Genomic DNA, 12,729 nt, shown 5'->3' on the forward strand with positions numbered 1-12,729 from the left:
TGATTTTGATGTTACCATAATTCAGCAGAACCTGTGGCTGCTCATCATCTGAGCATCTGGACAAATCCATCACTGGAAAAAGGAAGGTAAAACATCCCATCAGGATAACATGAGCACAACATTTGCTTCAACTTTCAATCTTAGTCCTTATGCTACTCTGACATTTTTCCTATAGCTTCAAATACTAAAAATACCCCTCTGAAAAATAATTTTACAGGCATGAGAGAGGGTACAGAAACAGCGAAGAATAAAAATCCATATCAACTGGCATGAAAAGTAAGGATGGGTAAAGCTACCAGTGACAGTGCCTGACAGATTTAAGGAGTCACTTCCCAGAATGACAAGCTGGGTGAGAGTTTATTGGAAGAACAGTGTTGTGCATAATCCTAAAGAAAACTGTTACTTTCCGTGGGTCTGTGCTATTTCATGGCAAGTACTTTCCATTTTTAAATAGCTTTGTACAAGTTATAAGAAAGAAATTACTTCATCAAAACAAAACATCTGTGTTTGACAGAATTATTGAGTCCATATCTTTCTATTATTTGCCTTCATCATTGATAAAATTAAAGATTTTACAAGTTTTCTTTCATGAATTTTAGAAATGTGATCTATTGTTCCTTAGTTGTACATGAGCTACCAAGACTGAAAGTGGTCCCCTCTGTTAGGCTTTTTAAAGATTATCCCTTCAATGTCACTTTTCTTACTAAGACCACTTTAAAAAACTTTACTTTGATACATACAAAAATCATCAATGTACTACAAAGCATCCAGACTTCTGGAAGGACTTCTATGGATAGTGGATGGGCCATGGCATGCTGGGGCAGACTGCTGCAGTGTACAAGTTCTTTGATGACTCCATGACTGGAACAGCTTCCCTGCTCCACTCTCACAGCACAGGCGCACAGCAATTCACCTAGCAGAGGTTAATCAGTCACACAGCCATTCTGTGGGCTTGCCTTGAAACCTTTGACATTGTCTTTTTTGTTCCTCTTGAAGAGCAAATTTCCTTGTTTTGTTTTATTTCTCAAAGTAATTTTTGGTTGATTGTTATGCAGTTACAGAATTAGGGTGATAACATCTAATTGTATATCTGAAGAAAAAACATGTAATTGTGGGAGACTAGATTCAATTTAAAGAAAGAGAGCCCCTCCATGAGGGTTTCTTGTGGCGTACACAGTGCACTTGCCAGGCAGTGTGGCTTTGATTGCATCTAACCCGCAATTAGTGTGAGCAATTAAGACAAAATTAACCTGTGCAATTGCATTACTTCAGAATTTAACAGTAGCAATATTTAGCAGCTACTGCACTAGATACAGTGCTCATAAGCACAAATAATTTCCAGCATTTACCAGTTACACCACAGAAAAAAGGACAGAAATGAGTGGGTCGTACCTGCAACATCTGATTTTCAGCAATTGATTTTCCACACATTACTCAGCCACTGAAAAACCATTAAAGTAGCCAATGGGGAAGAGAGACTGAACAGATTTGGCACTGTTGAAAATATGGGACTCAAATGTCACTTTTAGCTCACTTTTGGCTTGTCACAGAACTCATGTGTGACCTAACAGAAGAGAACAAACTCATCATTTAGTTATTCTCCTTTGCTTTCAACATTTCATATCAGTTTTGCAAGCCCTATCATGACACCTGGAGATTTAAAAATAAAAATCACTTGAGCATGAATCAGTGCTGTGGGCTGTGTGTATGACGAAGCCACATGCATGCAACAGGATTTTACATACTCTCGGCATTCTGGGAATGCTACTCTACCAGTTCTATTAGGCTTTTCTTAAAGAACATTTCTTCTCCTTTAAGGACAGGTCAAATGATATTTGAAAAGCATCTTAATGCATTACTAAAGGATACAAATGAAAGTACGCTCCAATTCAGTCTCACAAAATTAAAGATAAATCTGAATCTCTAAGCATGAACATAGAGCAGATAAACTGGTGTTGAAATGAGAGATCCCAGTGATAAGACTCAGGGTCCAATCCAGCAAGGGTTTCCAGTTAAATCAGTGGGAGTTAGAAGCACTAAAATCATATGTAACCAGACTCTGAGGATCAGTGCTCATTTATCACCGAAAATCATAATAGAAATCCTGAGACAGGGACTGCTGGCTCTAGGCACAATGATTTATGTGGGTGATTTTGCACACAGACCCATCACAAAATGCCCAAAGTTCTCACAAGATGCAGCCATGCAACTAAGAGTAAAATCTACATCTGTATCCTCTCTGTCTAAATATTTCTTTCCTTTTCTATTGAAAAAAATACTGAAGGTATCTAGAAATTACAGGCAACAAATGGATCAGCTTGTACACTGACTTATGCCTGTACCTCAGTACTTCCAGAACTTTATTTAGCATCCTGAGTGATGGAGCTTGCCAGTAACTAGAAGAGGGAGCTCATGGGCCAATCCCAACTAGCTAGAACGGCAAAATAATAATAAAAATTAAATGACTTTTTGCACAGACAATTTATCTTCTGCATTTGAAAGATAAATCATGACATGTCATCACCCAAATGTTTATTAAAGATGATGTGGGCACAGCACACAGACAAACCACATCCTGAAGCAGGGTTAAACTAGGTTTCACATTTTAAAGCTGAAGTGCTATTTATCTGAAGTGCTTAGAGGTACCTTCTCTGTTTGCATATGCACTTTTAGATTGACAAATGACAAAGACAGCCTATATTTATAAGAGTGTCATTTACTTCACTTTTTATTAAAATCACCAGGTACAAAATAGACATTTTGTACATACCACTCCTACATAAGCAACTATGAGAAAATTACATTAGTCCTGAAAGAAAACCATCATATTGTGCACCTGTGACATGGTAAGGGGTCAGAATTAATGGAAAATGTATGGAGATTGGATAAAGTACTCACATCACACTGGAAGGTTAACCTATAGCTTCAAAGAAATCAGTGCATATGTTGATCAGAGACATATTTTCTGCAACCATGAAAAAAGTTCCAGTTTACTCTTATTTAAAAATACTATAGCCACTACTGCTACAGAAAGGAACAGTATTACTTCTTCCTGACATGTGACATAAGTGTCACGGTCTGGAGAACATGAAGAGAAACAAGACAGTAACACTTTTTTGATAGCGGTGGTGTCACAACACACCACAGATCAAATTCTTAGCTGATAAAAGGTGTTATAACTTCTCCATTAATCAAAAAATCAGGTACTCACCAAGAATCTGGACCATAAACAAAACATCCTGATGCTGTATTCAGTATTTCCCTTCAAGGTCAAAAAAGAGAAGGAGAAGGGGTAATGGTCCTGTCTAACTCAAGCTGAAAGAGCAAAGTTGTCCCCTTCATGCAGCATTCTGTGTGCACTCTATACTTCACCCTGAGTGACTGGGAGGCAAAAAAAGCCTTATGGGCCTTGAATTTAGGCTTTCCAAGATCAGGATAACTAATATATCCAGAAGCATACTCCATCAACAAATGATGGAGTGATTTGTGGGTATTGAAGAGCAAAACCCAGGGGCCATGTTGTGATATTCATTTTATTATCAGCATGGGTTTTGCTTAAAGTCCGGCGGATCACTATAATAATTATGATAACACAAGTATATCCACTTCCAGGACATTGTTAAGGGTACCTGTCAAGGGCTGCAGGTGACCCTTGCTTTTAACTACTGCTCTGTGTGACCTCCTTGGTTATCATGACCTTGTTAAGCTTTGTGCACCAACATCCTGGAGACTGGAAGTAGGAATTTCATGCAATGTTGGATCCTAGTACAATGTAGGAAATGAAAAAAAGGAAGCTTTGTGTTTAAAAACAGCAAAAACATTATTGCAGAAAGGTTTCATAGTGGTCAGTGCTACCTCAAATACAGAATAAGGAACAAACAACAAAACATTAACGTTGAGCAGATGTTGATTACAAAGTGAAAGACATGGCTATTTCCATTGCTTTGCTGCAACAACTTCATCACAAGAAATACATTTCTATCTTTACAAAATGGATTATTTTTATGGAATATAAAACAGATGAAAAATATAATCTAATTCTTACCACAAAGACAAAATGCAGAACTTAATTTTGTTATTTAAGATTGACCAAAAATGTTCAAACCATTCATATCCTAAAATCACAAGAAGACATTCTCTGATCACCACTACTGTAATAGCAGAGTAAAATTACAAATTATACACTGATAACATAAGATCGAGTCATCTCAAATCTTTAGGAAAATACAAACAAGCAATTACAAATAAGCAATTTTTCCATATTATTAATATAAAGTAATCATGCATAAAAATATGTATCTTCCAGGTAAATATATATTTTTCTCTGTTAAAATTTTAAAGTGCATCTAAAAGCTTCTAAATAAATCTTTACACTTTAAAAATAGATGAAGATAAATAGCAATTCAGAAATTATATGCAACTCCTGTTGACAAAAGAAGTAAGAAGTTCTAAATGTTATTCCAATATTTTCAGCTCTCCTAAAGTGGTGATATTTTGGATGGACAACACTGGCAAAAACTGACTGGACCAAATGACTGTGTTTGATTCTATGAAAAAAATCCTATGGGTTGCAAGTGACCTTAAAGAGTAATCTGGTTCAATCTGCTCCTAGCAGGGTCAATATTGGCTACTCAGGGCTTTGTGCAGGAGGTTTCTCCTGGTGTGATGACTGCACTGAGCCTTATTGTACTGTCTGATTGTGCTCATAGCAGAAAACCCAGGCAATGCACCTAGTTACGTGGTCTTGAGAAACTCATTTCACATAAGTTCACAATTTCCAGTCTTATCATGTTAATTACCAAACTAAAATATTGACAGAGTAGATAAGAGAATTAACTAGCACATTAAGGCTCGCTGACAAATCCACTTGTAATAGCAACTTCAGAGGAATTTTGCCTGCATGCATAAGTGACCAGTTTGAGCTGTACTGTGCACAGGCACCCAGTAAATAGCTGCCTTTCCTGGGGCATAGACACCATTTCAGAAGCACTCCCTTCTCCAGGAAACACTTCCCAGAATGGCAGCAATGGTGCTGGAAGCACCCGCCTGCCCCCCAGCCCCTTCCAGCAAATGCTTTCCTGTGAAGAAGTGTTCTACCTGCAGAGTTCTCAACACCAATCTGCAAAATTACAGTTATCAAAGTATATGTCAAGCTTTCTACTACTTTTCACAAAATAGCACCAGAATGCTGCTGCCACTCTCTCTCCATAACTATCACACATGTGCAGCACCTGATGCTGTGGAGCTACAGCTACAAGTCCTTAGCGAGGAGCTCGATTTCATCCAGCAGGAAGTCCATGTCCTCTCGGCTGACTTGCGGGCTGATAACCACCTGGCGGAAGAAGTTGACTTTGCCCCAGTGAGGCTGGTACCCAAGCATCATGCTGCCCTTCTTCATCATCCTCTCCTTAATTATAGGAGCAACCTGAAAGTAGAGACACAAAAAAAAAAAAAAAAAAAAAAGGTTTGATGTCACACCCAGAAATACAGCATGTTTGGGCAAGAAGTGTCTTTTGTGACTTACAGAGTTTTTCTGAACTGCCTGAGTTTTGTACTCCTTGCATGACTTCCTCAGTGCCTGTCCCAAGGAAAGCCAAGCTCAGACCTGCAGGTTTAAAGCACTGAGACCCTCGTGTTCTGTAGTTCTTGAACTACAGAATCCTGAAAGAATTGGAGCAAGATCTAAACCCTGGTGCTTGGTGAATTCATCAGTGTCCTGGAAAAGGCTGGGTTAAGGTCCTTAGTCTTCCTGCTTTAGATCAAAGGTCTGAACTCAGGAAGAACATCAGCTGCAGCTGGTTAAAGGCAGGGTTTGTCTCCTTGTGCTAACCGGGCTAAGCATGACTTCTTGCCCTTGATGACCCTTCTCCACCACATCTGCAAAGCTGCTGTCCCTAGAAGATGTTCTGCATTGAACCCCTGCGAAACTCAAGTTGCCAAAAAACTCAATATGAGCTTTTTGTCTTACAGGACAAGGTCTTATCCTGACACATAAGATTTCATCTCGAAGATTTACACATGAGCAGCTTTTGGCTACACCAGTCTTGTGTTGCATGGGATGAAATCTCACAGCTGTCTTACTGCAGGAAAAAAAACCCATGAGCGAGACTGGCAGAGTCAGATCCTTATAGCAGAGCATTTGATCTCATCCCAGCAGGGCTGTTAACTTTGGCCAATCAATCTTGTGCATAGCTTAAAGCATGTTAGTAGTTCTGCATTGTTATGTTTGAAATTGCATTGCTAGACTATTCCTTGGAAGGTAGAACTAAGTATTTTGACAGGAGTATTTTTTAAAAGGTCTTGCATTTTAATATATTAGTAATAACACCAAGGTATTTCAGAAGAGTGAGTTCCTCTCCTTCTCTTTGTGATGGTTTGACTTTGGACTAAGAAAACAGGTGTGTGACCTAACCTTGCTTTCTGCATTAATTTATTTCAGCTCTTAAACTTTGTGCCTGATTTGCAGAAGAAAAATTATAATGTCAAACTTACCAAATTGCTTTATTTTTACATTGCATCTTTCAGTAGCCTTTTTTGCTTAGGTAGAAACAGATAAAGTTCTCAACACTAACAGTCTAGCTTTACTGTGTTTCTTTAATGGCCAAGTCCCCTGAGAATGGGTCACAGCAGCAGAGAAGCAGCTGCCATTTCCTCAGAACAATGTCCCAACAGCACAGACATGAACTGCAACTAGTTAATTCTAAATGTATTCATCTAGTTTGCTTGTGGGAGTAGCATGCAAATTAACAACAAATTTAATTAAATTTGTTCCTTAAAAAAAAAAATAAAATCCTCTACACTTTAAACCAAACATTCCAGACTGCACCTACACCAGCTGTGTCCTGACATTACCTTGATGCTAGGGCATGGTTCCCCACAGGTGATGTGCAGGGCACCATGTACACACAGAAAAAAAAACTTCCTCAACCTCTGTCCTTGACAGGGCCCCCAAGTGACTTCTGCTTATGGAATAAAGACACTACAAGTGCAAGGGGAGAAGTGAATTCTTCTTAATACACTTTCTCAGGCTCTTCTTTAAGATTCAAATCCCTGTGGCAGCTTTTAGCCTTTATTGATGTTCCATCACAGTTATTTCATCTTTTGTATCACACTATTGATTTTCTTCATCCCAACACCTGGTGCTCCATAATCCATCATCCCAAAATGTGCAGTAGTCCAGAGGCCATGAAAGCAAAAACATTTACAGCTTCAGTAATTTGAGGACTGTAAATATACTGCGTTTCTGTAGGTCTTCTCTTGTGGAAATGAAAGGTAGAAAAACCTCAATTTCATGATCTCATTTATTACCTCATTCCTCCTCCATACTAATGAATCTGTCCTCTTAATTTGAAATGTGTTCATCTCTTTTAGAAAGTAAAACAAACTCTTCCTACATACATAAAACAAAACAAAAAAACTGATTTATAAGCTTTTGATGGGATTAGTTTTGGAAAGACTTTCCATCACATATTTTGTATGTTCTTTTTGCTAAAGTGGTGGAGTCAATGTAACAAAGCTGTCAAGGGTCCTATGCAAAGAAAACAATAAGGAACAGAAACTATGTTGAAATGTTTAAGCACATGTCTCACAAAAGAACAATTAAATGATACCAGCATGCTGAGGCTTGGACTTGAGTGGCACAGGGTATGACTGCTAACAGAAGGTAAAGGCAGCTACCACTTTGCAGCAGAAAAAATAGACCTGTAAGAAACTAATTGCCTTGTGAGGAGTTCAATGAGTTTAATTCTCACTGAAGTCAATGAGAAATGAGTATGCTCAAATATCAGAAAGAGCTGCACAGCTTCATTCAGGATAGGCTCCTTGGAAAGCAATTTAGTGAGATTGCTTCACCCGTCCATTATTTTCCTACAGAACTTTGTTCAAATTGTAAATCTAATTCTTTATGTGGCCCATCCATGGAGCAGTATCAGAATTTTAAGTGTAATATATCCTAAATCCAAAGGTCTCTTCTCTTCTTTGCTTCCTTCACCTCTTCCTTCACACTACTAGTCTCCCCTGCCATTCTACCCTAGGGATTATTGTTTCAAACACTCACTACAGCAGAATAAAAGCTGTCAGACAGATTCTCCTTCCACCGCGGAATGTGGGGAGGAGGTGCTGTGTGCACAAGGCCGTTCTACACCGGTGTTTCCCACCTTACACTGTGCAGCCAGAGCCCAGGGAGCTTTTCCTAAGGACTGATGGGTGCATCACAGTCTGCCTGCGCAGAGCTACACAGTGGCTGTAACAGCTCATACTGCCCTTACTCTTGATAGCAGAGTTTTTAAAAACAGAACAAAGTTTGCAGAATACTTTAGCTCCCTCTCCACCTACTTGAGTGACAGGGTAATCTCTTTCCCCACTCTCAGCCAGGACTCAGCCACACTACCAACAATAAAACGTTTTAGCCTTAAACTTTAAGCTGTTTCTGTCAAGAGTCCAGACCACAGCTGATCCTCATAGACATTTACATGGAAGATGCCAATGCTTTTTTCCAGCATATATACACAGGGAGCAGTATAGTAAGTAGCTGGGTTCAGCTTAGACACTACAGCTGAAGTATCTAGTGCACCAGGGGGACCAGAAGAGCAACAGATCTGCTTCTCCATATCTCAAGTATCCTTGAGAAATGTGATTCTGCACAGTGCAACATTTTTTACCTTTAAACCATTGTGTCCTACTGACTGGTTCATCAATGACATTTAATCCAAATTCCTCAAACACTTTAAGAATCTCCACCAGGCTCAGATTATAACAGCAAAACAAACTTCAGCAACCACCATTACAGTCTGACTCAACAAAAGGATTGAGTACATTCTCAGCGGGAGAATCCCATACCCAGTGTCTCCTAGAGTCAGTTCCCAAATTTGGACAATAAAAATATGTTCAGAGGACTTGATGAAAGTCCTATTTCAGAAACTTCCTTCTTCCAAATAGTAAGGCTTCCAAAACTATTCTCACCTTGGTCCAAGCTATGCAAGCCTTGTTCTTAGGCTAAGCACTGCCTTCTAGCACATGGGTTTGTTGTGCAAAGGGCAGAGCTGCTCTGTTAAACAGGTAATGTTCTCACTCCATTAGTCATGGCACAGCATTATGTTTCGGAATTCAATCACCATTAGCTGCCCTTTGGTGAACATTATGGATATTTGTAAGAAGAACTGGTTTGTAAATTTTATTCCAATGACGAAAAATCACAATAACATAACAAAGTGTTTAATTTAGTCAAAGCACATAATCTCATTGACTTCTAAAATACATACCCCGCTATCACCAGTTTGAAGTTCAAGTTGTACACTTAGTCCAACATGGCAGATACCTTCTGATGCTCCTTTGTTCATGTGAGGTAAATGCACCAAGCCCCCAGCCCCGCTGCCCTGGTGCTGCTGGGTATGGATAGCTAAATAAGTTGTCCTAAAGAGAAGCAGAATTCCCCAAAAAAATATGCTGTTGTGTTTTTTTGGGTTTTTTTTCCTGAAACAAAGAAATCAACACCTACTGGTTTTAATTAGCCCCCTACTTTTCCACGTTAATGCTGTCCCTGGCAATTGCAATTAACAGATATGCTGAAAGTGCAAGAAAGCTCAGGCTGGACAACTGCAGACTGGCTTGCTGATAATGAATGACCATGCCAACCTTGATTATAAATTTCTTTCTCTAGTATCCTCCTTTAATCTGTAAGTGACCTAATTTTAGACCTGAGTATTTTCAAACTGTCCCATCACAAATTATATTCCCTGCCCTGACACATCTGTTACCTGCATGCCACTGGGTATGCCCTCATTTTTCACAGACTCCAGTTAGATTTTTGTGTTTGTGCCTGATGTTAAATATCATAATAGTTTTTCCAAACTGTAGGCTAGAGACTATAAGCTTTAAAAACAACTTTATGTTATTTTTTAAAATTTAAACACTAAGGCAAAAGGAGTGAGTTGCAAAATTGCTAACAATGCTGGGTAAAAGTATTCTGCTAAGCAATGATTTTATGAAAATATATTGCTCCAGGGGAGGAAAAAAAAAAGTGAATTTGAAAAATAGCCTAAGATATCATCAGCCAGAAAAATAAAGAAACCAGAAAAGACTAAACTTTTTCTAAACTTTGGAAACAAACATATTTTGAGTATTTGTTTCAATATGCTGTTTTCAATTAAAACTTAAATTCAATTGAAAAGTGACCCATTTTTATTAAAGACCATAGAAAAGGACTGAGAAAATTTTAACTATGCAAATTGCTTCATTTTAGCTTGCCTGAAAATAACTTTCTGATCAACTAAAACCAAGAATTTCTTCCAGTTTCTCAATTCAATGGCCAAGCAAAAAAGAAAGTCATTATTTGTACAACCATAAGTATGTGGGATCAAAAGTGCTGACGCTGCTGACAATAAAACATCTGTAGAATTGTTGTCCCTCAGAAAAGAGAAGAAAGTATGAGAAAACTCATGCGACTGCCTATTCTGTTGGCCAAACCTGTCTTGACATCCCGTGTGAATAGTTTTGAGCAGTGTGGATGGGTCTAAATGTGCTAACCCAGCAAGGAATACAAAGACAGAATGCCTACAAAAACTAGTGTTAATATTGGCAACTGCTATCAGAAACATTTTTCCAAATCTTTTGAACAGTTCCCAGGTGTCTGAGCATCTCTGCAACACAAAGCTGAAGAGTTGTTCCAGTTACTGGCAGAAGTAACTCCCAATCACGGGACCCCATTCTGCTTCCCCTGATATTAATTTCCAAAATGCCATGGACTTCAGTGGAAGCAGAATGCAATTATCTAAATTTCCTGCTTGAGCCTCTGCTTCAGGTGGCAGTTTGCAAACAGCCTTCAGCTTTTTCTACAGAAGCCACATTCACAGTAAATCAATAACCTTTCTAGGGATCCATAAAAGCAGGCTAGACAGCTTTGGAAGAACAGGAGCATATTAGCAGCTCAAACTATTTCTCTTCCTCAAACACAGCCTTGATTAAATTTTCCAAGGTACAGAATACCACATGAGGAACTGGCTGAAGATTCATAGCTAAAAGACAAAAAAGCAGCCCTTTTGACAAAATGGAAAGACCATATTCTCACGATTTCACAGATATGGGAAACACATTTTGTGTCCTCGTCTAAATTGTTCCTTGCAATAGAAGACAAGTTTATACAGAACAGTCCCTCTCATCTGACCACAAAAATCTATTTTATCTCCACTAGAAGGGGCAAATTTTCATTTGGAAATTCATGATTTTTACTTAAAAGGCAACTATTGGCTGTTCAAACCCTGACAAGTTATTCTTCCAGTTTGAATCATGCATTTTCATAACAAAACAACTATTGTACAGCAATTGCCACCAAAAAAAAAAAAAAAAAAAAAGTCAATAAACCCCCAATTTATGAAATATTTGGACACAATCCTAATTTTTTACATAATGATTTATCAGTTCCAGGGGGCTTTCACAATACAGTTCCTTATCTTGCTTAAATGATACAATGGGGGTTTGAAGTACTGGATATGGACTTCACTAATAGGACTGGTCCCAAACCCTGCCAGAGGCTGTTTGGAGAAATGACTACATCTCTTTCAGGTAACACGTTTCTTTTTTCCTATATAACCCTTCAGAACATTGAACATTGAACACCAGAACACTGGTGTGGGTTGGTCTTTTCTCTCAAGTAACAAGCAATAGGATAAGAGGAAAGGGCCTCAAGTTTTACTAGAGGAGGTTTAGATGGGGTATATTGGAAAATTTCTTCACTGAAAGGGTTGTCAGGCACTGGAGGAGTCTGCCCAGGAAAGTGGTTGAATCACTACCCCTGAGTATATTTAAAAACCATGTAGATGGTTTAGTGATGGACTTGGCAGTGCTGGCTTAATGGTGGGACCCAATGACCTAAAGGGTCTTTTCCAACCTATTTAGGTTCCATGATTCTATGATTCTATCTATTGCAATTGGCCAACCCACTACACTCTGATCCAAGTGGACAGAGCATCCACAATGTATGATATATGTATTTTATAATTTCTGTGTTAAACAGATCTCACGAAGACCTGCCACAACATGCCTGCTGCAATTCCCAGTGTGCTGCAGAAGATAAGCATGATATCAATTATACCTATCAGTATCAAGTAGGAACAGTAGCTGACATTTTAATATCCATCCCTGGATGCAATAGAAAAGAACAAAACACTTTTCTTGGTTGGCTGTGATCACAAAACTAGCTAAATAGTATAAATAATTGGAAATAATAGTGTTTTCATCATATTTTAACACCAAGAAAGTATATTCCCTCTGTTAAATATCTTCTCTTGCCTTTTGCTACAACATCGGTTGCTGGCTTTAAAACAGGCCTTTCCCCTCCTGTTGATAATTAAAAACAAACTCAGACCATTTTTCAGCTGTCACAGCAACCAGGACAATCAAAATATCAAATATTTGCACACCCAATCACAGCTTTGTTCCTGTAGCCAAGGCTCTCTGTAAAACCCAAACATGTTTTTCTTTTGTCTAGAATTTGTTCTGGGCCCACATCCCTAAACCACTAATAAATTATTGCCTTACACTATTGCGCCAGTGTTCCCTTGTGCCACACCACGCAACAAAAGCAGAAATAAGTGCATTTGTCAAAATAGCAGTAACCACTTCCACGTTCTTTGGGCAACTAACATATCAAAGAAGAACAGATGCTGCTGCATTTTTGTCCCAACATTCTCTGTGTACCTTCGACTCACACTCAGGGTTGCACAAGATGTCCAC

General features: G+C 38.6%; 1 protein-coding gene across 4 annotated transcripts in view; it reads right to left on the reverse strand.

Moving 5' to 3' along the window:
• Nucleotides 1–2,698: 2,698 nt before the first annotated feature.
• GADL1 (glutamate decarboxylase like 1) overlaps nucleotides 2,699–12,729 on the reverse strand; it is an 81,979-nt gene continuing 71,948 nt past the window's right edge. For all 4 annotated transcript variants that reach the window (XM_072925751.1, XM_030265006.4, XM_072925752.1 and 1 more), the window contains one exon: nucleotides 2,699–5,425. In XM_072925751.1, coding sequence (XP_072781852.1) covers nucleotides 5,252–5,425 — 174 coding nt within the window. In that variant the 3' untranslated portion in view covers nucleotides 2,699–5,251. The remainder of the gene's footprint in view (nucleotides 5,426–12,729) is intronic.

The sequence above is a fragment of the Taeniopygia guttata genome, chromosome 2 (assembly GCF_048771995.1).
Source record: "Taeniopygia guttata chromosome 2, bTaeGut7.mat, whole genome shotgun sequence".
Taxonomy (NCBI): domain Eukaryota; kingdom Metazoa; phylum Chordata; class Aves; order Passeriformes; family Estrildidae; genus Taeniopygia; species Taeniopygia guttata.